This window comes from Patagioenas fasciata, chromosome 28 (genome assembly GCF_037038585.1).
Source record: "Patagioenas fasciata isolate bPatFas1 chromosome 28, bPatFas1.hap1, whole genome shotgun sequence".
Taxonomy (NCBI): domain Eukaryota; kingdom Metazoa; phylum Chordata; class Aves; order Columbiformes; family Columbidae; genus Patagioenas; species Patagioenas fasciata.
The window spans coordinates 2,399,575-2,425,931 of record NC_092547.1 but is presented as its reverse complement, the minus strand read 5'-3'; the positions used below and the strand labels follow the sequence as shown (position 1 = coordinate 2,425,931).

Genomic DNA, 26,357 nt, shown 5'->3' with positions numbered 1-26,357 from the left:
AGAGATATTCCTCGAGATCATTCTTATAATGCAGGGCAACGTTGGCAAGGGGTAATCAGAGATGCAACCATTGAAGGGATCATGTTACCTGGTAGTATTACAGCAATGCCAGTGCACATAGATAATAGAGGACAAAGGCAGTGGTCGCCTTTTGATTGGAAAACGGTTAAGCAATTGCAAAGTGCAGTTATGCAATATGGTATGGATAATAAGCATGTGATGCAGCTAATCAATTCATTTTTCAAGGGGCAAGTACTAACTCAAACAGATATTAGGGCATTGATGGAGTTATTGCTTCCTCCAACGGGGTATTTGCTGTTCTTGGACACGTGGCAGGGGAAAGTGGAATTGGCAGTATTAGAAAATGTTCGTTTACCAGCTGATGATCCGTTGCGGTTAGCTAGCATGGACCAGTTACTGGGTCGTGGGCAATATGCGGATGGTGCTACTCAGGCAGCACTTCATCCAAGGATTTTGCAGCAAACGCAAGGGCTTGCCTTGGCGGCAGTGAAAGAATTGCCAAATATAGGTAACCCTGTGCCACCCTATTCTACAATAAAGCAGGATCCTGGGGAACCATATATGAAGTTTGTAGATCGTTTGAAAGAAGCTATAGATGCCTGTCCTAACTTGACTCCAGAGGCAAAAGCTGCTGTGGGGAAAGATTTGGCTATGATGAATGCAAACACCCAATGCCAACAGATACTAGCCGGTTTGGGAAAAAGTGCTTCTTTAGCAGAGATGGTGGAAGCTTGCACACGGGTACCAATTATGCAACAGGAGGTAGAAAAAGCAAAAATACATGCTCAAGCCCACGCTGCGGCCTTGGCTGCAGCACTTAAGCCTGCAATGAAAGGTCGAAGCCCTTCTTCTCGCGGCCTAGCGTGTTTTACTTGTGGACAAACAGGACATATTAGAAGAAATTGCCCTCAGTATACTCGGAGAGGGGGACCTAGTAATGGCACTAGTCAGTCACCAGCCCCTCTCAATAATTTGCGCTTTGATGGCACGTGCAGCCGGTGTGATAAGTATGGACACCGAGTAGTGGAGTGTTGATCAAGATTTAAAAAAGATGGGACACCGCTGCCGGGAAACGGGAGGACCAGCGCCAGGGGCTGGGGCGCGATGACACCACAATACCAGCCGAGAGGGGGAACAGCCATGGTTGCTTGTCCGAGCTCAGGGCAGCAACCTCAGGAAGCGCAGGCGTCGATCTGGCCGTGGGAACAGACGTCACAATAACAGACCGGTCTGTACATGTAGTTCCATCTACAGTAACAGGGCCCCTAGGGTATGGATTGAGTGCACTTTTAATAGGTCGTTCTTCTGCTTCAAGACAGGGGTTGTTTGTTTTGCCAGGATTAATAGACTCTGATTATGTTGGACCCATAGGTATTATGTTGCAAGTCTTAACACCCCCTGTGACTATTAAACAGGGGACCCGTATAGCACAATTGGTACCTTTTAAAGCATGTGTTCCAAAGGCTTTAAATACAGAAAGAGGTCAGAAAGGTTTTGGTTCTACTGGAGCCCCTGTGGTTGCTTTCACGGAAAAACTGACTTTGGACAAACCATCTAGGGTAGTTTCCATTATTGGGCCTGGCAGTGAGATTAAGAGGAAAAGAATGCTTTTAGATTCAGGCGCAGATGTGACGATTATCCCTCGCACTGACTGGCCTTTGTGTTGGCCTTTAGAAGCAGTAAATACCATGGTAGTGGGGATAGGGGGGGCCACTCCCACCCACATCAGCACACATATGGTTAAGATAAGGGAGGAGGGGGAGGGCTTAGAGGCATGGGTACGACCTTATGTTCTAAACACAACAATTGCATTATTGGGAAGGGATGTGATGTCTCAGTGGGGAATAGTTATGCAGTCACCTTTTTAATAATGGCCATTGCAGCGAGCGACACCCGGCCATGTATGAAGCTGAGTTGGGAAACAAATGATCCTGTCTGGGTGGATCAATGGCCATCACCAAAAGAAAAGCTCGCACATTTAGAGGAGCTGGTTGAAGAGCAACTCAGTCTCGGACATTTGGTCCCTTCCACCAGCCCGTGGAATACACCTGTTTTTACTATCCAGAAGAAATCAGGGAAGTGGCGTTTGTTACAGGACCTCAGGGCAATTAATGCAGTAATGAAAGATATGGGGGCACTACAACCAGGTCTTCCTACCCCAACCATGCTTCCAAAAGATTGGGATATAACTGTCATTGATCTGAAGGATTGTTTTTTCACGATTCCTTTACACCCAGAGGATTGTGAAAAATTTGCCTTTACTGTTCCAGTGCTTAATCATCAAGCTCCCACAAAAAGATATCATTGGGTAGTGCTACCTCAGGGAATGAAAAATTCTCCTACTATTTGCCAATGGTATGTAGATTTGGCTTTAAAATCATTCAGGCAACAACACCCTCAGATGATCATCTATCATTATATGGATGATATCCTTTTGTGCAATAAAGAGAAAATTAGTAAGGACATAATAACTCAGTTGACAAAGCAATTAGGTCAATGGGGTCTGGTTGTGGCACCAGAAAAGGTACAGCAAACCGCACCATGGAAATATTTAGGATATGAACTAACTCAGGCCATGATTAGACCTCAGAAGCTTACTGTGAAAGCAAAGATAGCAACCCTTCACGATGCAATGAAGTTAGTAGGGGACTTACAGTGGATAAGAAATGTTGTGGGTATTACAAATACAGATTTGCAACCGCTGTTTAGTCTCCTCCGTGGGGGACGAGACCCCCAAGAACCACGGTGCCTCACACCAGAAGCACAGAAAGCCCTTGAGCAGATTGCAAGAAAAGTTTCACAGAATACTGCTCAGCGGGTAAGATCAGAATTGCCTGTTACTCTCTATGTCTATAATACCAATAAGGAAGTGGCAGGACTTTTGGCCCAGTGGAGCACGGAAGAAAAGGATCCATTGGTAATATTAGAATGGATATTTTTAAACAGCCAAAAACAAAAAACCATCATTCAGAGGTGGGAAGCCATTGCCCAAGTGATAGTGAAAGGACTAAGCAGATTTCTGACATTGTCTGGACTATATGTTGCTAAAATTGTGATCCCTATTTCCCTCAATTTGTTTGAACAGATCCTTCTCAAACATGACGATCTTGCCTCAGCTCTTGCCCGGATTCCGGTGCAGGTGGACAATCATTATCCACCACATCCTATATTTAAGACCAACCTCCCCTTAGAGCCTATGTCAATTTTTAGTGAGCATCCACTAGATGCTATAACCATTTTCACAGATGCGAGTAGTCGCTCATGCAAAGGAGGCTTTGTATGGTTTGAGAATGGTCAGTGGCATTCACAGATTGTCATAGCTGAAGGATCGGTTCAAATTTTAGAATTGCGAGCGGTGACAGCAGCATTGCAAAAATGGCATAACTCTCCAGTTAATCTGGTAACAGATTCTCTTTATGTTGTGGGAATTGTACAAAGAATACATAGAGCACTTTTGCAGCGAGTTTCCAATTCCTTATTGTTTGAAGCATTGTTAGATTTGTGGAACGTATTAGATTATAGGACAGCACCAGTATTTATCATGCATATAAAAAGCCATACTAACATACCAGGTGGTCTAGTAGAGGGAAACAGCACCATAGACAAACTTGTGGCAGTAGCAGATATATCCCCTTTTGAACAAGCCAGACAAGCTCACGAATTCTTTCATCAATCCTCAGCAGCACTCCGAAAGCAGTTTACAATTACAAAGGAACAAGCTCGAGCCATTATTGCAGCTTGTCCTGATTGTGCCCGCATAGTCCCTCTCCAACAAAAGGGAGTAAATCCTCGGGGCTTGCAGCCAGGTCAGTTATGGCAAACTGATATTACTGAATTTGCACCATTTGGCAGACAAAAGTACATTCATGTCTCCATAGATACCTGTTCAGGACTGCTGTGGGCTACAGCCTTGACCTCAGCAAATGCAAAGGCAGTAAAACGTCATTTACTACAAGCTTTTGCTGTCATGGGTGTCCCTACACAAATCAAAACAGATAATGGCCCTGCATACCACTCTGACAGACTTGCAGCCTTCCTCACCCAGTGGAAGGTACAGCACCTGTTTGGAATCCCTTATAATTCTACTGGCCAAGCAATTATTGAGCGTGCACACCGTGCATTAAAAATCTCTTGTCTGTTTTGAAAAAACAAGGGGGAATTGGTGTGAGCCCAGAAGAGGTATTGATGAAGGCATTGTATGTGCTGAACTGGCTTAATCCTAAAAGTGAAACTGAAATGGAACCGGTTGTTATGCACCAAATCAAAAATGTCAAAGATTTTTCCGAAAATGTGCCTAAGGTTAGTGTGTTTAATCCGACAACACAACAATGGGAAGGTCCTATGTCACTAATAACCTGGGGAAGGGGATATGCTTGTGTTTCTACAGGTAACCACAAAAATTCATGGATCCCAGCAAAGTGGGTGAGACCTTGGCCAGCTAACAGAGAAGAAACCGGTTGCAGTGATGACAACCCTTAACCTCAGACTTGTTATCGCTTTAAGCAATGAATGTAGCCAATGTTGAGAATACCACTTTGTAAAACAGAGCAGCAATTAATTTTTTGTTATTGGACATGTTCACAGTTATGAAGAGTTTGATTGTATGTGTTGTTTGAACTTAAAAGTTAAAAAGATAGAAGATTTGCAGAACAAGAAAATAACAGAAGATACTGGGTTTTTTGGGGTGAATGCCTTGTTTGGTTAAAAGGAATATTGAAAACAGGTTTGTTCTTGTTAATTGTAATTGTATCAGCCTTAATGTTCTTACCCTGTATTTCACACTGTATTTAAAGCATGATATGGCGTATTGTTAATATTAAATAAAAGAGGGGGAGATGTAGTGGCAGAGCCCCCCCCGCCCCAGGGGGATGGGGTTGTCGCCAGCCTGGCTGAGAGGTGAAGCCAGAGACAAAAGAGACTAAAGGAGCACCATTAGAAGGTAATAATGAGTGAGCAATCGCCGGACACACGCGTGCAGAGCGCGTGGACAGTACATGCAGCCTATCGTGTTATTGTATAGCACGAGTTACAACCAATCACGTTGTTGTAAGGCGCGTGGACAGGGCAGCTTTGCTATAAAGCCAGCCCGGTCCGACAATAAAGCGAACTCTGTGAACATCATATTGGTGTGTCAGGTTCCGTGGCTCGCACGGATAAAGCAACACCTGGGCAGTGCCAGGCGGTGTGAGCAGGACAGAGCTGAGCACACAGCGGGTGGGACGGGGTCTGTGACACGGACAGGGAGCAGACCCAGGGACAGAGACACAGCTGCAGGAGCACAGACATGGGCAGGAAGAGTTAACTGCTACCAGAAATGCTGGGGATGGGATTTAGGAACCTCTCTCACATCCCCTGCAGTGCAGACACATTTCCCAGTGCAACCCCTGGTCTCCTCTCCTCTCCATCAGAGCCTCTGCCCCGAAGCCATGGGGTCCAGGTCCTGAGTCTCCACCTCAGCAGCTGGACCTCCAGGGGAAGGGTTCCTGGAACGTGAAACACAAAAAAGGTGCTAAAAGTACTTGCTCTACAGTGTCATTTCATGAGTGGCAGCAGCACAGCCGGGTAAGGAGAAGGTTCCACAGCATGCCCGTCTGCCTTTCTGTCCTTGCTTTATTTCTCAGAAGCACTGCAGTGTTCTTCCCTGTTTCTCCACCTGTTCCTGGAGCTCTTGCTCTCTGGGGTTGGGGTGGGACATGCAGCTGAAATATTCCCATGGTATGCATGGTCTTAGGAGCAAAGCACCGTGACTCAGCCTAAGTAGATCTGCCGCTTATTCTTTTGTACTGCCAGCAGATTGTGGAAGTAGAGTATAAAACCCATCCTTATGGAGAGATCTGTGCATTTTAGGCTTAGTCTAAGTAAGTGGGACCGGCGGGCAAGGACTGAACCGGAACGGCGGGGCGGTTGGTCCTACGCAGGGACAGGAGCTGGACGCGACCGAGCGAGCCTCTCGCGGGTGGCTGCGGGACAGCGTACGCGACTCTACGAGTCGAGCTTTTCGACCCTCGCGATCCGTGCACACGCTCGGCGAGTCCGTGTCTGGAGTTTCGGGGCTCGCGCGTGGCGTGGGGATGCGGGTTTCGTGGCGGTGTTTTTTTTTTTTTTGGTGGGGGTTTATTTCGGCAGGGGCGGCGGGGTCGTGGTGCTGTCGTCGTGCCCCCCACCCGCACCTGCCGCCGCCGCCGCCGCCGCCGTATAATTTCACTTCGTGTTCCGGCTCAGACTGCACGGCGAGCACAAACACCCCCCGCCCCGCCCGCACCCCAAAGCGCGGTCTCTCCCGCCCTCGCCTTGCCCCCCGCCCCCTCCGGCCCACCCGCGGGAAGGGCCGGAGGGGGTCGGCAACTGCGCGCGCCGCGCATGCGCGCTCTCCCCGCCGCCCGGCAACCGGCCCCCTGCCCCCCGCCAGGTGCCCAACGGTCAGTCGCTCGGAGTCAAGCCCGTCGGGCGGGCGGTCGCGGGGAGGCCAGCGCGGGAGCGTCTTGCCGATCGGCCGAGGAACCCCGCGCGCGGGTAGGCAGGGAGGCAGGCGGGCCGGGACGGGGGGACGGGGACGGGGACGCGGTGTCTCTATGCCTCCCCGGGGGGAGGCAAAGCCGCTGGCGGGGTCGGTTTCTTCTTCAGCCCGCGGCCGGGGCGGGCAGCGGGCCGAGGGACCGAGCGAGCGAGCCACCGAGGAAGAAGCGCGGGAGGCGGCAGCACGGGCAGGTGAGGGGGTTAGGCCTCCGACAGCGGGGCTGAGAAACCGCGGGACGCCCGCGTGCCCCCCCCGCCCCCGTCCACCCCCCCCCGCCGTCCACCCCCGTCCACCCCGGGCACGGAGCCGGCAGGGACGCCCCGGCTTCCCGGGGGGGAGGCGAACTCGCTGGCGGGGGGTGGGGAGGACTTGGACTACTGAATGTATTAACTGAACAAAGCACGGGGTCGTACGTGGCACAAACAGTAAACCCAGAAATGCACATACTATCATGAAGCCTATTTTCTTCCACCAGGCTCCCCCAAATAAGTTACCCCACCAATGGCTAGTAAGTATAGAATTCCACTTCTGTACTGGTACATGTGCAACGCGTTTTATCTCCTCTGCTATTTTCATTATGGCTTCCCCATCGTTATCTCTTTCCAAACAACACTCCGAAGTGTTCAGTTTCCCACAGACGCCCCCCTCTCTTCAGCTAAAAGCCAATCTCACGCTCCCTGATTTTGGTACACTGCAGCTCTGGTCTGAGACAATTGTCTCGCTATGAGATTCGGTGCCTCAGCCGTCTGGTTGCTTATTATTTCAACCACTGCTTGCAACCGAATAATTTGGTTTAGCATATATATAGGGGTACGGGATCCCCAGTTTCCACCCCCCGCAGTGAATCACTCCCTGACAGCCGGGCAGGATGGGGGTCTCGGGCCCGGTCCCACTGCCCTGGGCGCTGAGCAGGCAACAGCTGCAATAAATGGTGATGGGCAACCAAGCACTGGTGTGGTCTGAGTGGGGTTCCATGGGGCAGGATGGGAGAAAGCCCCACTGTGTTTGCTTTTTCAGGAGAAAAATAAGTGCTAAAAAGCCACTTTGGGGGTGCCCAGGTGGATCCAGTGGTATCCAGACCCCCCCCAGAGGGAGCATCCCCCAGCACCCCCAAGTCCTTCGCAGGGCTGCTCTCAGGCCCTCCATCCCCAGCTTGTGTTGATACCCGTGGTTGCCCGGGGCAGCTGCGTCTCCCAGGCGAGCTGGGTCCCGCCCCGGCCCGCCCCCGGCTCCTCGCAGTGTCCCTTCCCCCGGGCAACGCGGCTCTTCCCCGCAAACACCCGCCGGTGCCGGCCGGATGGAGCAGGCGGTGGAGCCGGTGCCCGGCGCCGAGCGGCTGTGCCGGTGCGCGGCGCGGGGGCTGGGGGTGCCGGCGGAGCGCTGGGAGCGCTGGGCAGGCGGGGAGGCGGCGGGGCCGCTGCTGCGGAGCTTCCTGGCGGGGCCGGCGGGGCCGGCGCTGCTGCTCTGGCGGGGCCCGGCCGGGGAGCTGGAGCTGGGGCCGCCCCCGCCGCCCCCCGCCGCCCGCCGCAAGGGGCTGTTCTTCCTGCGGGCCCCCGGCGCCGGCCCCGGGGAGCTGCTCTGCGGGGACCTGCCCGCCGATGCCCTGCGGCACTTTGCCGCCCTCGTGGAGGAGGTGAGGATGAGGGGCCACGGGGGCAGGCTCAACAGGAGGAGAAATTTGTTTGCTGGGAGATGGCAGAGCCTGGCCCAGGCTGCCCAGGGCGGGTGTGGAGTCTCCTTCTCTGAGACATTGAAACTCGCCTAGACCCACCTGTGTGATCTGCTCTGTGACCCTGCGTGAGCAGGGCTTGGACTGGGGGATCTGCAGAGATCCCTTCAACCTAACCAGGCTGGGATCCTGTGAGGCCTGGGCAGCCCCGGAGGTGCAGAGGGAGCCCTGGCACCCATGAGTACCGGGTGCCCCTCGCACATGGCAGCGGGGAAGGTGTCCCCTCCTACAGACAGGCTCCTTGGCCTCCCTCCCTTCTCTGCTGATGCACTTGTACCCTTAACTCTGCCCTTTGCAGTACCATGGACGGCTTTAGAACTCATATAAACCACCTGAATGCTGATCCACATCAGCTCTGTCTATCAGTGGGGTCCTTGTGGGACTGATGTACCCACAGGTGCTGGAGGGGACATCTGCAGGTCACCTACTCCAAACCCCTGCTCAAGCAGGGCCATCCAGAGCCAGTTGCCCAGGGCCATGTCCAGGTAGCTCTTCATTATCTCTAAGGATGGAGACTTCACAACCTCTTTGAGCAACCTGGGCCAGTGCTCGATTACTCTCATAGTGAAAAAGTGTTTTGTGATGTTCAGGAGCCTCCTGTAGCTCAGTGTCGGGTTATCTCAGGTGGGCTGATGTTTTCTTAAAGAGATCGTCAAGAGGTTCGAGTGCTTTTGCTTTGCTGTGTTATTAGCCTGAACTAGACAATGTTGTTTCGGTTTATTCCTGATGGCTCCTCACCGGGAGAAGTCTCAGGAATGAGGCTGTAATGGGAAAGCAGAGGAGCTGCTGGATTTGAGAAGCTCTGATCATGATGTTTGGTATATTAAGATGGTGACTGATAGATTGGATTCCCAAGAGCAGGCTGCCAGACTGGTTATCCTGGTTTTGTGAGAAAACACATTATTTATACGGGTAGCTTTTGTTTTGATGAGCCCCGTGGTCTTGCGAAGTCTGCACAAACAGTGGTTTTGCATCACGGCTGGCCAATAGCATTGCAAGCACCGTCTGCTATGGGTAGATGGTGGGGTAGGAACACTTTGGCAGATCCTGTTAAATCCTGTTTTCTGGATGCCTTTGGGAGCCGGGATTGTGCGTCCCAGCTGCGTGTTTGCAGGCTTTGCTCTCCCCTGTGCAGACATGCAGTATTTCTGCAGGGAGCAGATTGTGCCTGGTTCTCATCCTATTTTCCTCTCAAGCTTCACTTGAAGGCAAAAGCAGCGGTGGTGCTGGGTCAGGCAGATGGGGTGGGTCTGCGTGAAGGTGAAAAAGGTCTTGAATTTCCTGGGGTTGGGGTCGTGTGTTCCTCTGCCCACACTTTGTCTTTATTCAGTGAGGGGTCACAGCTGGTGACCTTGTCCACTTGTTGCTTCACTCCTGCGGTGCCGAAGGGAACACACCTGCTCTGTGGGCTGGGGCTTCATCCTGAGTCCAGTTATCATTTTAACAGTCAGAAAGAAAATGAACGGCTATCATTTGCCTGGTTACAACATCACTGGCATTAGCAGTCCACATGCTTTAAGTAATAGAGACACATCTTGCTAATAATGCAGCTAAAACTGCTGAAGGTGAACTCGTCAGCACCTGCCCGTGTGTTCCCTGGGGTTGTGCTCCCCCTTCCCACGGCTCCCTGGGCACGAAGGTGGCTGGTCGGGTCTTCTTCGGGTCTACAGAGCCAGCCACAGTTCCAAAGAGTCTTCAGCATCCTGGGACAGCACCATGGAGGTGCTGAGCTGCTTTATTCCGTTTCAATTTTATGTCCATTTGCAGCTATTTTTATGCCTTTAGTCACCTCCCCCCCCTCCCCTACCCCCACCCTGAGTCCAGTAACACAAAGGGCTGTTGTTTGTCACTAGGGACAACCTGGCTTTGTTAGGCTGTTGCCACAGGCTGGTCCCAGTGCAGAGCCAGCCAGGATAGGTGACAGACACGGTGTTGCTGTCACAGCTCAAACAAGCCAAAAGCAGCTCAAATCTGGGCAAACCCCGACCAGCCCCACAACCCCATGCTGCCGGGTCAGTAAAAGTGCTGATAAAGGCAAAGCTCCTGTTTGGTGGGCTGCAGCTGGGACCTGGGGGACCCTCACCACCAGTGTATCCCAGGGGGTACCAGCAGACCTTCCCTTGCAGCACACTGAGCTCAGCCCAGCCCTGGCAGGCTCAAAGGGCAGCCTGACGGCTGTGCCCATGGGCAGGGACATGGGGACCAAGCACCGGGGACAGTTGTGAGGGCAAGGGACAGCAGCCCATGGGGCCATCTCCAGTTGCGGGCTTGAAAGGCTGGGAGAGCCTGGGGATGGGGCTGCTCACTTTGCCTACTGGCTTCCACCCTCCTTGGCTGCTTGGATTTGGGGAAAAGGGTGTTCTGCTGTATAAAGTGGGCCTGTAGAGATGCCCATTCATCATCAGCTGCCTCTATTTCACATGGGAACTGCTTGAGACAGCAATGAATATGGGTCTCCAGGCTTGGCCAAGCACAGACCTCAGAGCCTGGTGGCCCGTCCGTCTCCTGCTGCACTTTTTTCTCCATTGGTCTTCCGTGACTCCCGCTGTAGGTGATCGTGCCCATCCTAACGAACAAGAAGAACCATCAGGGCTGGCCACAAGTGGTGTCACAAGACATCGTGCGTCATGTCCACAACCTCAAAAGTACCATTTTCACAGTTGTTGGCCAAGTAGACGGCAAGACCTTGCTGCCTCTCCCAGCTGGCTCAGAGGGAATTGAGGACATTGATCTGGAAAATGAGAAATCGTGAGTACCACCCCAAAATAACAGGTTCTGGAAGGTCCAGAGAAGCAGATGCGTTTGTACATCAAGTTGTCATCGTGTCTGGGCTGCGTGCGTGCCCCTGTGGAACCCCAGGAGATGTGTGGGTGCAGTGGAATGAATCACTCCTCAGACAGGACGTGGTGCGGGTGGGATTTTGTGAGAAGTTACTGCTTCCAAGGCAGTGGGGTGACCTGTCCTCAGCTTCCCAGCCCACTTGGTGGTGTTTCTTGCTGAATTAAGTGAGTTAATGACTGCAGGGATGTAGAATATTTTGAGGGAGAATGGTATGGGGAGAGAGAATCTTGCTGGATGTGTGAGTCTCCAGGTCAGATCCTGAACCTGAATGGATCTGATGTGACAATGACTGGCTGTGCAGAGAGGTGGCGACTGGCTCTTCATTTCCACCATTCACTTTATGAACAGTGTTGTTGCCCACACTGCTGCAGACGTTCAGCCATTTTCTCCAGAGTGTAATTCCTATATTAAACCAGTGACAAAATCTTATGGGGTTTGATTGTTTTGTGGTTTTGAAATGTGAAACCCTGTAAAATCCAGCTGCCCACACGGCCATTGGAAGTAGATCCAACTGAGCAATGCACATCAACAAAGTTAATCACGTACTCTGTTTACTACAGCATGGAACGGATAGATAAATCTCTGGTGTATGCCATGGAGTCGGCCATCATAGACTGGAGCCACCAGATCCAGGAGGCACTGAAGAAAGAGTCTTCAGAGCCTCTCCTGCAAGGCAGCAATCCGAACCCGAAGGTGGAGCTGGAGTTCTGGAAGAACAGGTACCCAGAGCAGCCTGGCCAGTGCATGGTGCCCTGTGGTGCTGGTTTTGTGTAGAGGGAGAGTGCTGGTGGTGGAGCTGCTAATTCCATGAGTTGAGAAGAACAGGCCACTTGGGGTTCATGTAGGCTTCAACTAAGGAAAATTGCTCCCGCACAGAAAATCATCATGATCTGCAAAGTGCCTGGGAGGTCACTGGGCAGCTGGCTGTGTTTTAACTTAGCCCCACCACAGGGGCTACACCTCAAGGGACTTTTTTCAGAAATGCCCTTTACAGGATCCCAGGCTGGTTGGGCTGAAGGGACCTCTGCAGATCCCCCAGTCCAAGCCCTGCTCACGCAGGGTCACAGAGCAGATCACACAGGTGGGTCCAGGCGGGTTCGAATGTCTCAGAGAAGGAGACTCCACACCCGCTCTGGGCACTCTTTCGTCACTGTTCACTAGGAGCCATCCACAGGAGTAATTGCTGGTGGACACCTGCTGGGGGCTGTCTGGAAATGGTGCATCTCAGCTGGCTGCTGTTCATCTGTCAGGGCCAGAGGGGCTTTAGATGCTCAGGAGCCTGGGAGTGGTATTTCCTCCTGCCCTTTGAAAACCTTTGTGCTGTACTGGTTCAGGCTGACTCGGGGCAAAGCCCTGCTGGCTGGAGAGCTGTTGCTAATGCCTGCAGAAACACGATGGCTTTTTTTCAGCGATGTTCTGTCAGTAGCAGAGCTGCTGTCATGCTGAACTCAGCACTTTCTGTCCTGTAGGGTTTGTCTGTGCCTCATGCAGCTTGCTCCCATTTCCACAGTCCATGTGTAGCTGGAGGAAGCCCTGAATCAGGCCCAGGGGAAACAGATGATGTTGGGGGACAGCTGATGGCCCAGTGTAGGTGGGTAACATGGCCACCAGCATCCTGGTGTGCATCAAGAACAGTGTGGCCAGCAGGCCCAGGGCAATGACTGTCCCACTGTACTCAGCGCTGGGGAAGCCAAACCTCAAATCAGTTTTGGGCCCCCCAGGCCAAGAAAGACCTTGAGGTAGTGGAGTGAGTTGAGAGAAGGGAATAGAGCTGGTGAGGGACTGGAGCACAAGTGTGATGGGAGTGGCTGAGGGACCTGGGGGGTTCAGCTGGAGAACAGGAGCTGAGGGGAGACCTTCTGATCTCTGCACTGCCTGAAAGGAGCTTGGAGCCAGGGGGGGTCGGGCTCTGCTCCCCAGGAACAAGCGCCAGGATGAGAGGAAACGGCCTCAAGTTGCGCCAGGGGAGGCTGAGGTTGGATATTAGGAAACATTTCTTCCCAGAAGGGGTTGTGAAGCATTGGAACAGGCTGCCCAGGGCAGTGGTGGAGTCACCATTCCTGGAGGGGTTGAACAGTCACAGAGATGACATTCTCAGGGACACGGGGCAGTGCCAGGGGTTAGGTTATGGTTGGACTCGATGATCTTGAGGGTCTCTTCCAACCAACTGATTCTGTGATTCTGTGTCTCGGTTGCTGTAGGTGTGATGACCTGGAATGCATTTACAACCAGCTGACAACGAGGAAGGTCAGGAACATGATGGAGCTGCTGGAGAGAGTTGAGAGCAGCTACATCCCAGCCTTCAAAACCATGCTAATGGATGTTGAGGCAGGTGAGATGCTGGGGCAACTTTATCACAGTGCTGGCTTCTGGCCTTTCTTCATGGCCTGGTGTGACTGATTTCAAGCCAAATCTTTCTAGTTTGTGAATTGAGACTGGGCTGCTTGTGCTTGAGTCTAGGCTTTTGTTTCCAGGCTGGGACAAGCTCCATCGCTGGTCTGTTGAGCCAGACTCTTGCCAAAGTTCAGGGTGAATGGGTTTGGGAATTTATTCTGCTGTAATAAAGTGTTTGCATTACTCTAACAGGACTCACCTCAACTTCCACCAGCTCCTCTGGTGTTATTATGCAGGAATGGGAGTTCAGACTAAGAGGACAGATCTTGTACCTAAGACTGCTTTGTTAGAGCGCTGCTTCTCAGGCTTTGGCCACTGCAGCCCGAATTTCCTTGCTTTGCTTTGCTTAGGGGAGTTGAGCGCAGCCCAAGGAAATATTGCAAATCCCTGTCTGTAGTGAAAAACAGTGTAGTCCTGCTGGTCTGTCCCTGCAGACCAACACAGCTGGACATCCATGTCCAACCCAGCTGCTCTCTGGCACAATGAAACCATCTAGACTGTGTTAGCTGTGCACGTGCTGGCAGAAAACACTGTTCTTCACCACTTCACGTGCAAACATTGAATCTCTTAAGGATCTGTGTCACACTCTGCATTGTGCAGTTTAAATGGGCTGGAGAAACACCCCTTATATAAGGAGCCAAGGGTTCATTGTTAAACTAATTAATACTTTAAGGGTTTAATCAAAATACAACAAATATTTGGTTTTAATCCGGCTACAGCGATACTAACCCTAATTGGATAATTTGGACTATAATTGTTAATTTCCATTACAGCGCAGTTCAGATTTGTGTGCACCTGCTTTTAAGTCTCTGCCCCTTTCCCTGGCATTGTACTGGTGTGGCTGCTGTTGGTGGACTTGCTGGGAGGGTGATGCTGATAGTGGGAGTCTCTTCTTCCTTGGTCTTGGGCCTTAGGGGTTATTTTTGCATGCATTCAAGCACTTCTGTCACTTCTTGTTGGTCCACAGGTTTAATTGCACAACGATCTGGTTTTATTAATGCTTGCGCTCTGGGGTAATTCTTCAGGGTAAAACCACACAGCTGTACAGAGCTAAGCTAAAGCTTTCGACGAGTCAGACATCAGTTGCTTTACTGTTGACAGGTTTTCTATTACAGTCAGGACTAGTGGGGCCGTCGTCATCTGCCCACTGGACAAGGAGTTGCTTGAGCCAAAACTGAGCTAAAAAGGGCTCAGGCCAAGGCTGTACAGCCTGTCGTGCTGTACAGCAAGGCCATGGCTCACAGCCATGGCAGCACTGTATTTTTGGTGCTGTTGGGCAAATTCCGTGTGACTTTTTAGCAGTTGTGGACTCAGGCTCTCCACGAAGCCCTGTCCCAGCTCCCTGTCCCCTGCCATCACATCAGCTTATTTCTGTTCTGGTTACTGCCGCAGGTGAGTGATGTTCACGAGTGAGTGACCTGCAGCACACAGGTGGCTGAGGGTGCTCAGTGCTTGTCAGGACAGTTTCTTTTCCCAGGCACTTTTCCATGTGGTGAGGCCAGCACCTAGCTGGGAACCCAGCACACCGCAGCTGGGTGGTTCTTACCGCTTCTCACGTCTCTCAACACAGCTTTGACCGAAGCTCAGGACGTTCACCTGCACCTGACACCCCTCAAGCGCCGCTTGGAAGACGTAGAGAGGGTTGAGTTCAGCGAGGGGAAGCCTTTCCTGCTCCCCCTGCTCCACGTGGTGTGTTTGATCTGGGTCACCTCCAAGCACTACAACATGCCCGTGCGGATAGTGGTGCTGCTCCAGGAGATCTGCAACCTTCTCATTGAGCAGGTCTGTGGCTGTGATGCCTGTGTTTGCAGTCCCCTGTGTCCCCTCTCCCCTTCTTCCTATTGTCCTTCCCTGGAAAAGTGATTCTTTAGGCAACATTTAACTTAATAAACGGGTTCAAATGTGTTCAACACAAGAAGTCCTTGTTTTCCATGATGGCAGAAGTGACCTCTCAGGTGTGATTTTGCTCTTCCAGGCCCTGGTGTACCTGTCTCCAGAAGACCTTCTGAAAGGGGACATGGAGGAGAGCCTGGGCAAGGTGCGAATGGTGCTCGGTATCCTGAACATGTTCAAAGAGGCATTTGAGGAGAGAAGGGAAAAACTGCACATGTATTATGAACCAGGCCAAGAAGTGAGGGAGTGGGACTTCAGCTCCACGATGGTGTTTGCGAGGCTGGACACCTTCCTGAAGAGACTGGAGATGGTGGAGGTGAGACTCTGGTCTTGAAAAACATTGCAAACCGTCAGGAGAACTCTGTAGCCAGGAGATCACTTGCTGGCATCTTTCCTTTCTATAGCTTCACCTGATACCAGGGAATGGGGCCACTCTTTTGCTGTTAGGTCTCCTGTTACAGCGAGTCTCAGACTGTGTTTTACTATGTCCTGCTCAGTGCATATGTAAGCTGGTCAGGTTGATAGGTGTGTTTTTTGCTCTCAGGAGTCCCGTTGGACTCCTTGCTCCTGTTGGGGCAAGAGAAGGAGGATTACTGGAGGTGTGGTTTGCACAGCTGTAAATAAAGCAATGTAATCTCCCAGGTCTCCTGGTGCCATCAGAGACAGATTTAGGTTATGGTTGGACTCAATGATCTTAAGGGTCTCTTCCAACTGAAATGGTTCTATGATTCTACGACACCCTAGAGCTGGGTCCTGCCTGTCTTGGAGAGGCCAGATGGCAGGATCCCCTTGGCTGTGCCACGTGGGCCTGGGGAGGAGCAGGGACACGTTCCTCACCAGGTTGTCCCTTCGCATCCTCATAGTCCATCAAACTGGGGTGCTGTGGCTCAGGGGTGTCCCTGTTTGCCAGATCTGTCACCTGAGGCAGGGACATTGGGGTGTCATCCCTGAGCTCCCAGTGTGGCCAAGGGCTCCTTGAGCCACAGGAGATGTTCTGCAGAGAGCAGGTCTGAGTGTGAATGTGGGAGCTCCCTATGCTCTCCTTACCACATGGCTGTGTCTGGAGACCACAGACATACAGACACCATATGTACCTGTTATACAGACACTGTATATACCTCTTATACAGATACTGTATGTACCTCTTGTACAGACCTTGCATGTACCTGTTATCTCTCACGTGGCTAACCACACACATTCATCTGCTCTCCACACACATCCCAAATGAATTTCTTTGTTGATTGTTGCTGCGTTCTCAGTGTGTAGGGTTGGATGGCCAGTGTACAGGTTGCTGGTGTTTGCAGTTTTACTGCTTTAAATGTGCCATATACTTTTATGTGTTCCTTAATTAACTATGTTGAAAACTGTCATGACTGGTGCCTATTTTAAAAGTATTCATAATGATGGTTTCCAGTAGGGTTTGATGTGAAATAAACCAAATTATGCTGGTCAGTGTAGAGAGGAATATAAATAGACACAGGAATAACTGCAGGTTATCATGAGGACAGTGTTGGTGACAGGTTTACTGGGACCCTGTAAAGGCTCTGGGGCACTGACTGCTGGGATTCCATGGATGCCATGGGCACACTGTGGATATGGGCTGCAGACAAAAGCCAGTGGGGAGGTTTTGAGCTGGGGCACTGTGCGTTTTGACCAGTGTCTGTTTCCTCCTTCCGTGGCTGTCCCACACTCCAGGGACAGTAGAAGCTGCAGTATCTGGAGTCAGAGGGAGAGCCTGCGGAGTGAGCTGTAAAACAATAATTAAAAGCATAGTGCACACCAGCCTGTTAATGAGGAAAACTGCTGCATCCCTCTCCGTCTCAATTTCCCCTCATCACTTCATTTCAAGCAACCTTGCAAGACAAAGCAAGGGACAACTGGTATTTCCACATTATTTTTTTGCCTTACTAGGTATTTGTTCAAGCGGATGTGCTGGTGTGTCGAAGTGAATATGAATGCATATGTGCATTTGTTTTCGAATTTTCATAAAAGCTGCAGTTACACTGGTGCATGGGTAGCCCATGAGCACGTGAAGAGGGAAGGATCCCTTTCCTTTGGTTCGTTGCCCTGTTTCATATTACGTGTCTGTGGTAAAACCTGCTGCCCTGCTCGGGTGGCCCCAGGACAAGTGCAAGCAGAGAGTGGCCACCAGTACATTCCTGTGCACATTTCTCCTGGTCCTCTGAGACAATGGATGTTCAACCAGCCCTTACTTGGCCCTACCTAGGGAGACAGATGAGGTGGGATGGCAGCAGAGCTGCCCAGTGCTGCCACCACCACTGGGGGAGCGGGACATTTTCCCAAGAGGTGACACTGCCAGGCTGCAGAGGATGGGAAGGGAAGGGAAGGACCCGTGTGCCACCTCAGCAGAGAGGGCCAGCGGGGCAGGTGCTGCAACACCCACTTGGACACGTGGAGGTTTGACTGCGCAGGAGCTTTGGACAGTTTGGGTACCTGTAAATATTAGAAATCTGTCCTTGGTTAATACCTATAAAATTGGGATTCTTAGCTATGCTGGATGACATATAAGAGTCTCATATCCTGCTTTGGATCTGTCCTTTAAATACACTTAAAAGCGATTTTACAGTTGTCATGGTATTTCTAGTGGCTGCAGCAGGTCTCACTGGGCAGGGACGTGTTATGAGCAGCCACTGATGCTCAGGACAGGCAGATCAGGCTCCCCCCTTCCCATCCCTGCCACCCAGCCTGAGCACCAGCGCTGTGCTTGGGAAGGTCCCTCAGCAAGTGCAACTCTGTCGTGACAACTGTTGTCATCTTCTTTTGTCAACATCATGACCTGTGTCTCCCTCCGTTGACTTTGAAGGATCTCCTGGCAACTTCCTTGGACTTGATGAAGCTGGAGAAAATTGAATTCAGTGGGATTAAAGGGAAGACCCTGGGCCAGCAGGTCCTGGACATGTATGAGGAATTCCAGGAGGCATACAAGGTGTTTTCAGAGCGAACCTATGACTGTCTTGACCTGACCAACACGGTAGGTGGGACCAGTTTGCGGGAACATCAGGAACATGTGCATGTTTCCAAAGCAGCAGTTTCCTGCTATCTTCTTCCCAGCTCTTTCCTCCTTTCATTATGATCTGATCTGGTACTGGAGGGAACAGGGAGCCGCTGGCCTTTCCTGCAGAGATTTGGGACTTCTTGCACGTCTGTATCTAACATATCTTGCTAGATCAGCACCTTAGATCAGTGCAGCTGGGAAACTGGGATTTCCATGAGTTATGCACAAGCTTTTGCTGTACATGGTGCTTGCTGAGGTATAAGAGCTATACCAACACCCACATCTCTTTGCTTTCCTGCTCTTGGTATTTACCATGTTTCCCCAAAAATAAGACCTACCCCAAAAACAAGCTATAGCATGATTTTTCAGGATGCTTGAAATATGAACCCTATTCAAAAAATTAGCCCTAGTTACAGTTCATAAAAAAGTCAATTTAAATAGGGTCCAGGCAGCTATACATGTAAAAAAGTAAGCATCTTTTGCAGCAAAAATTAATATAAGACTCTGTCTTAGTTTTGGAAAAACAAGGTAGTTTGCCTGATGAGGGCCAACTCAGATCATCTCTGGGATGTGTTCGCTCCTGCCTAGATGAACACATGGCATCTGGGGCTCTCAGAATTCAAGGATGCTCTATTTTATTATCAGTAGTGCTTTAATTAAAGGAATATTCCCAGCCCTCTGGGACCTGCCTGGTGTGGGGATGGGTGGCTCGTGCTTTGCTTCCTGCAGCTCCCAGTACATCTCTGCAGGGGGTGGCACGTCCCCAGTGTTTCTTGCTGGAAAGCTGCTTGCTCCATAGCACCCCTCCTTCAGCAGGGCAGGCACAGAGGAGAGGTGACAGTGGCTCTGCAGGAGGTGGCTTGGGTTTGGTGACCCCATGGCCATTTGTGTGACTCTGAGTCATGTTTGTTCTTTCAGTGCTCTAGTTTTGCACCCTCTGCCACTGCTGGAGCCGTTTTTTTTAGCTAAAACATGGCATCTGGATCTGCTGGAGCTCAGCAGTAGCAATAGTAAAAGCTATTTCCTTGCACTTTGTCCTTTGGAAAAGAGACACATGACCTCATTTTTAGTGGTTTTGTCCAAGCTAGAACAGAAGGACTGTCACGGACTGTCAAGTTCAGTCTTTGATTTGGACTCTTTTACGTGTAGGAAAACAAATATAGATGTTACTCTTGAAGTTCAAAGGATTTATTACAATTGAAGCAAGAAAAGCAGTGCAAGAAGATGATGGAAATTACAGAAACCCAGTACTGTTGAGTTTGAAAAGGACCTCTGGAGATCACCCAGTCCACCTTCCCTGCTCAAAGCAGGCTCAGCTAGAGCAGGACTGTGACTGGTCAGGTGAAATATCTCCAAGATTACCTATGTCCAAGTGTGGAGACTCCACAGCCTCTCTGGGCAACCTGTGCGAGTGTTTTGAAACGGCCTCACTCACAACCAGCTCACCATGGAACCACAGGCTTGTTTTGACTTGAAAGTAGGTTGGATTTGGGACTCAGCAGGTGCATCCGTGGGTTTTCTGGATGATGGTGTGGTCTTCAGGCCAAGTGGTGGGGGAGAGGGTGTGGAAATAGTCCATCTTGCCTGTAGGCTGAAGATAGTGCCATGTGGGCTGTGGAAAGCCCTCAGGACCAAAGGGTCCCTCCCAGAGAAAGGGCCAACATCTCAGCCATGGGACAGCACAGAAATGTTCTCAAGCTTCGTGAGGACTTTGCCACGTTGCGATGGCTGAAGATTGGCCAGAGGAGTGGCTTAGTTCACGGTGAATAAGAGAGGGCATCTCTGGATCGAGGAGTTACAGGTACCTTCCTAGTGCCATCTTGCAGCCTCACAGCTTGTGTTTTGCCTTTGTGCAGGACTTTGAGCAGGATGCCTTTGGTTTCCAGCAGAAAGTAGAAGACATGGACCGTCGGCTGGGCACCATTTTCATCCAGGCTTTTGATGACGCCTCCAACTTGGACCACGCCTTCAAGGTTTGTTTATCGCTCCCTTGCTCTTCCCTAAAAGGGAAATCAGGGCACCCGGCTCGGTGAGAATCACGCTGAGGAGACCAGGCAGTGCTGGAGCCACAGGCACATGGGGCTGGTGTTTGCTGGTGGGACAGTGGGACTTGTAGCTTTTGGGCTGCTCTTGGTTTGGGATGCTCAGGCTGGTGGGTCCCTCACAAAGCTTTTGGATGCCAGGAGATATATTTGTGTCTCTCTCTGCAAGTTGGGGGAAATCATGCTTTTTCTAGGATTTCCTGGTGAGAATTGATATTGTTAGTATCAATTTGTTAATATTATTAATACATGGATCTGTTTCAGTTTTGGAAACAGGTTTTCTAGAAACAAAGCTGGTTTATTTATCAATTAATCTATCTTGCAGAAATAATAAATGGTATTTTTTTAAAAAAATCAATATAAGCATTTGTAGAAAAGACTTTAGCAAGTGACAGTGTTTATCTTTGTAAGTTTTTTGAAAAAAATAGAAAATCTTGAAGCATTTGAAGAACAACAGTTGGAATGTGGTCCAACCCCAGAGAAAGTCTGAGAGGCCCCGTAACAAAGGGAGCAAATTTCCTTTTTCCAAAGTGCCCATCGGTGCGGACAGTATTGAAGCATCTGGGCTGGGGAGGAAGGTCCCAGCTGATCTCTCTGCAGGAGTCGGGGTTGTAAATTTTTCCCCTCTTCTTTTCCTGCGTGTTCACCCCAACAGCTGCTGGACATGTTCGGGAGCCTTTTGGAGCGACCGGTAGTCGCTGCAGATGCTGCTGGCAAATACTCCGTCCTCATCAGCATGTTCAGCAGGGCCCTGGACCACGCCAGGCTGATCTACTCCCGGCACATCCAGGCAGAGCTGAAGCTCGGTAGGTAGAACGTGCTGAGTAAAATGGGTTTTACAGGGAGTTTGATTGAGATTAATTTGGGGGGGAAATGATTTATTTTTCTAAGGAACCCAAAACTTTACAAATTGCAGATGTTTTCAGCCTCTGTAGCTCCTAGTGGCAATGGAAATGCCTGGGAAAGCTCTGTTCTTAGTATTAAAGCAAATAATTGGTTAGGAGTAAAAATACCCTTTTTCAAATGTGTATGCATGATATGTGACTGGGAATGGAGACACATGCTGAGCTTTTCTCCCAGCGAGGCTGTGACAGGAGGTTTCTCTCCACATTTGTGTGCTGCCTCCAACACCCCATGGGACCTGCAAACCCACTCATGTGCTCCTCAGAATGAATTTATTTTGTTTCCCTTACAATGCTTAAAATGCAAAGTATGCGAGTGGGACTTTGTAACCAAGGGTTTAATCAGCCTTTTCCAAGTTTATTATTCCCCGTGACTGTTGGCACAGGGGGGAATGGGTGGATTTCTATCAGATTATGAGGATTCAAGTGTGTCATTTTGAACAATAACCTATTTACTTGCCTCAGAAAGATCATACTGGAACGAGACAAGTCCTGGACTGGAGAGAATCATGGAGAGAATCATTTGCTGTGAATTTGTGGTTATTGTTCTGTGGCTGTTAGATAAGATGGACAGAAGTAACTCCTGGTCAGAAATCCCTATGTCAGTGTTTGTGAGGGGCGGGGAATGTGTCCCAGGCAAGGGACACCTCACATCAGCTCAGGTTTGGACATAGTCTGGGCTTCTCGTTCGATCTCAGCTCCTTATTCAAGATCCAGAGGCACTCGCCTTGGTCACAGACCTACATCAGTGTGGCAGATGTTGGATTTAAGGAAGGAAGCTGGGAAATCAGAGCAGTTTTCTGCAAATGAGGTTCTGTTGTTGCATCTTTGGGGTTACAAGTGCAGTGTTCAGTCCAATGCTGTTCCAATGTGCCCTCCCCAGGATCCCCCCTGTGCACAAGAACATGCCGCCGGTGGCTGGAGCGCTGCGCTGGGCGCAGGAGCTGCGAGCGCGAATCCAGGTGCCGTTTGATCACTTCAGGCACATCCCACATCTGTGCGTGTCTGTTCCAGCTAAGTTGCTTTATGACCACCTTGCTATCTTCTCTGTAATCAATCTGATTTTCTTTCTGTGGTGAACATTATCCCATGGTTATAGCTGAAATAATTCTTAGTCAAAGAGGTGTGAAGTGGTTGCACTGGTGCTTTTCAGCTTCCTTGTGATCATTATTTTTTTTAAGAAACTCATTAACTGGATTTGTTTTGAAGCGATTAAGAGGCACAGTGGGCTATTCAGCTTTCAGACATAGTTCCCGGGTTGCAATTGAAAGAGGTATCAGAACCTTTCCTGCTGCAATCCCACTCAGCATGTTCTCCAGGACCTCCTCAGCTGCAAGTCCTGGTTCTGGCATCATCCAAACTGTGAATAGCAGAGAAGTGCTGGGCTGGACTCAGCTGAGATGGATCGATGGAGCTGGGTTTGCATGTTGGGGAGCAGACGAGCATTTTGTTGGGCAGAAGAAAACTTTCTCAGCGTTAAACAAAGGAGCCATCTCCCAAGATCAAGGAAAGAAACCAATGCTGGTATATTTATCACCCAAATGCTTGTTATAACGGATGGTGTCAGGGAAGTATGGCCTCATACTCACAGCTGGCACCACATGAGACAACATTTAAGAGCTCCGTAAGCAAGGCGGTGTTGGACTTATGACAACTGAGGATGTTCTAGGGACTGCACCTGGTAGCTCACAGGAATGGCTTCACGTGTGCTGGTCAGGATTCTGTGTAAATGGATCCACTTTTTTAATGTACTTGACCAAAATAACTTGACCGTCACTGTACCATGTTTGTAACCTTCTCTCACTGTATCTTGCCATTAAGTGTCTTTAAGTGCACAGTTATTCTGCAGCAGCAAAGACATTGGTGCAATGAAACAAACTCTTGGGCTGTTCCCAGCACAGAGCCCAAGTTATCATGTCTGATTTGAACCTAAATGGCAAATTTTTGTCCACCATGAAGGACCCAGATCTGCATTTCACACTGATTTTCTGTCCTCTGTTTAGAGTAGTTAATAACATGCTCTGCAACGGTGGTGACATGATGCTGTTGAAAGGGAAAAAGGATTAAAAAGGAGAAACAAAAGTGGTTTTGCTGGGATTTACTTGGATTTGCTCAGAGGACTTGTTTACTTCCAGCAGGTTTCTCAGCACTTGCCCAGCGGTGACTGCTCAGGCGCTCCTTTTTTCCAGCTTTTGGTTAAGTTAATTCAGGTTTTGTCAATATGTCCTCCAAAATCAACAACCATCTTGAGGAAAACTTGGATATTGTAGATGAAACAGTGGGGAAAAGACAGCATGATAAGAATTCCTCTGGCCTGCTGTTCCCTGGGCTGTACAGCCCTGGCAGCGTGGCCAGGGCTCTGCCTCCCGCACTCTGGGACACCTTTGCTCTTCGGTTTGAGGGGCATGAATTGGGCACCGCCAAGAGCTTCATCTGCCGGGAGCCACACTCTGCTTCTTTCTGTGCCTCTTTGACCTCAGAAAGTGGTGGCTGGTGAGCAGAGGTTGCCCTGCTCTGTGCAAACACCGGAGCATTGAGTATGTTACGGAGACCAGTGTTCCTCCAGCAGCTCTGGGCCCTTGTTCTTCCCCCAGGACGTGGTTCTCATTTGCCAGTTGCCATGCAAACACCCGCAAAAGGGCGCACTGGGGCTTGGAGAGCTTTTGTGCAGTGAAATGGTTTTGGGCGATATGGTGGGGTTGGAATGTAAGATCCCCAGCCAGGCTCTGCCTGCAAGGTGGTGGGTGGTTTTGGGAAGGGGTAAATAGAGACTGCAGCCTCACAGGGCTAAATGTAACGCTGAGCTTGTCTGTTGTGCCACCAGCTGCTTGGACTCTGCTGAAGGAAGAAGGGTGATAGAGAAGTATGAAGAAATGATCCAGCTGCTCGACAGGTAAGTGGTGGCTCAGGCATGACTGTAACTATATGAAAAAAAGCCAAACCTTATAGAATCATAGAATTGTTTTGGTTGGAAGAGACCCTCATGTCCATCCATTAACACAACCCTGGCACTGCCCCGTGTCCCTGAGAACCTCGTCTCCACGTCTGTCCACCCCTCCAGGGATGGTGACTCCACCACTGCCCTCGCAGCCTGTTCCAATGCCCGACAGCCCTTTGGGGAAGAAATGTTTCCTAATATCCAGTCTGAACCTCCCCTGGTGCAACTTGAGGCCATTTCCTTCTCCTTCTCTAAACCACCTTTCAGCACATTTGCAAGCCCAGGGCCTGAGAATGTCTCTTTCTAAGCCAGAAGGAATTTTGTGATGAGAGAGGAGGAGGAATCCTTTGCTACACACCACAGTCTTTCTGTGATATCTTGAAATGAGGAGTTTGCATGGGAGGGACAGGGGCTGTGCAGCCCAGCAGAAATGTTGGAACGAGATTCTTTTGGATGTAGGAGATGCTGTGGTAGAAAACCTGAGCTGACCAGAAGTCTCAATCCACTTGTGCCCATTCACAGTGTACTTACCGTGGCTGTAATGTGTGTGTTCCACAAGTGGGAGTGGGATTCGTTGCACCTCACTTAATATCTTAATGTTTGATGCTAAAACTGAACTGATTGCTCTGAGCTTTTGAATGTTTGTCCCCAAATTTGAATCCTCTGCTAAGAATGGTACTTGGGGGATCTTTGTTTTCCTGACTTGATGCTGTCACTGGTTTTCAGGTGTTTGTCTTTGAAGCCAAGATCTTTATGGAGGTGGTGTGGGTGGGTTTTAAATATTCCTTGATGTTCTTCAGCCCTCAGAAGTGGACTTGGCTTTTATTTGGTTATATGTCTTGGTGTGCGGGCTTGGCAGCTACGTGGTGGATGTTTTAATTTGTTTGTTTGTTTTTCGGCAGGTATCAGGAGAAGCTCTATGCAGACTGGTCCCAGACAGTCTCTGAAAAATCACAGTACAACCTTACTCAACCGCTTATCCGGCGAGATCCAGAAACCAAACTGATCACAGTTAATTTTGATCCCCAGGTAAGAACTAGCTTTCCTGTCTGCTGGAGGGCACGTCTCCAAGCTGTGCCCCACCGTGCATGGCAAGTCTGGTGGGATCGCTACTAGATCTGTTCTGCTGAGGTCCCTGGAGCATCTGTTATGGGTGACATGAATTAACCATCCCCTTTGTGGGCTCTGTCTCCTGGTAAAATATCAGGATTACAGTTTAAGCAGCGCAGATTGTAATTAAAGCCAGAAAGTCTGTGAGTAGCCAGATGTTAACTGGTGTCAACATCTCCAGAGCAGGTTGGTTTGACGCTGGTGTGGGGAGCGTAGGAGCATCATCCTACAGACGTGGGTTCGTGTAATGTTTACCTGAAATCTGAGCTTCCTGAAAGGGTATAAAAATCCCAGGAAAGGTTTGTTTTGTTACTTCAGTGTTGTGGCTGTTGGATTTCCTTAATTGTGGTGCAGGAGGCTTCCAGTAGGTCTCTGTTCCCTAGGGCTGCCCTCTCCAGCACAGGGAGGCCTGACCATCCCCCTGCCCAAAGCAGAGGCAGGGTCCAAGCCAGCAGAGTGCAGAGGTGGATTCAAAGGTTCTGGGGCCTGATGAGAGCTGGGGCCTCTCAAATGTGAAATGCCATTTGCTGCGGAGGTGCTGAATCTCAGGGGCCTGGGAAAACATCAAACACTTCCCCCTTTCCCTGGGACTTGCTGCTGTTAGAGAAAAGTGTTGAGGTTCCAGAGCTCATTCCAGCTTGGCTCTCAGACAAAGGATTTGTCCAGCTCCTTGGAATCTCCTTGCTAAGGTGGGAAGCAAATGGCCCCAGGGGATGTTTTCCACCCTTCACCCTGGTGCCAGGGTTTGGAGCCTGTGACGTGCTGAGCATGTTCTCAGCTCCAGTCTCTGAGTGCTTCTGCGCTGCTCTCAGCTTTCCGTACTGAGGACTGCCTCATGTCCTCAGGTGCCTGCTTAGCAGCCCCTTCATGCCCTTCAGAGCAGATAGGAGCACCTCATTTTGCCTAAAGGGAGGATGTATTTGCAACCCTTCAACATTAAAGAATCTTCCAGAG

The 26,357-nt window shown here is 50.2% G+C and overlaps 2 protein-coding genes across 2 annotated transcripts in view; both read left to right on the top strand.

The window, feature by feature from the left end:
* The first annotated feature begins 6,332 nt into the window (after positions 1-6,332).
* LOC139825443 (dynein axonemal heavy chain 11-like) lies at positions 6,333-12,682 on the top strand. Its single transcript, XM_071799822.1, has 4 exons — positions 6,333-6,729; positions 10,819-11,015; positions 11,669-11,827; positions 12,578-12,682. The coding sequence occupies exons 1-4, from the start codon at positions 6,382-6,384 to the stop codon at positions 12,627-12,629; spliced, it is 756 nt and encodes a 251-aa protein (XP_071655923.1). The 5' UTR covers positions 6,333-6,381; the 3' UTR covers positions 12,630-12,682.
* An 8,497-nt stretch (positions 12,683-21,179) lies between these two features.
* Positions 21,180-26,357, top strand: part of LOC136115863 (dynein axonemal heavy chain 9-like) — a 28,219-nt gene continuing 23,041 nt past the window's right edge. Inside the window, exons 1-4 of the mRNA XM_071799836.1 lie at positions 21,180-21,259; positions 22,239-22,352; positions 24,180-24,248; positions 25,196-25,322. Coding sequence (XP_071655937.1) covers positions 22,261-22,352; positions 24,180-24,248; positions 25,196-25,322 — 288 coding nt within the window. The 5' untranslated portion in view covers positions 21,180-21,259; positions 22,239-22,260. The remainder of the gene's footprint in view (positions 21,260-22,238; positions 22,353-24,179; positions 24,249-25,195; positions 25,323-26,357) is intronic.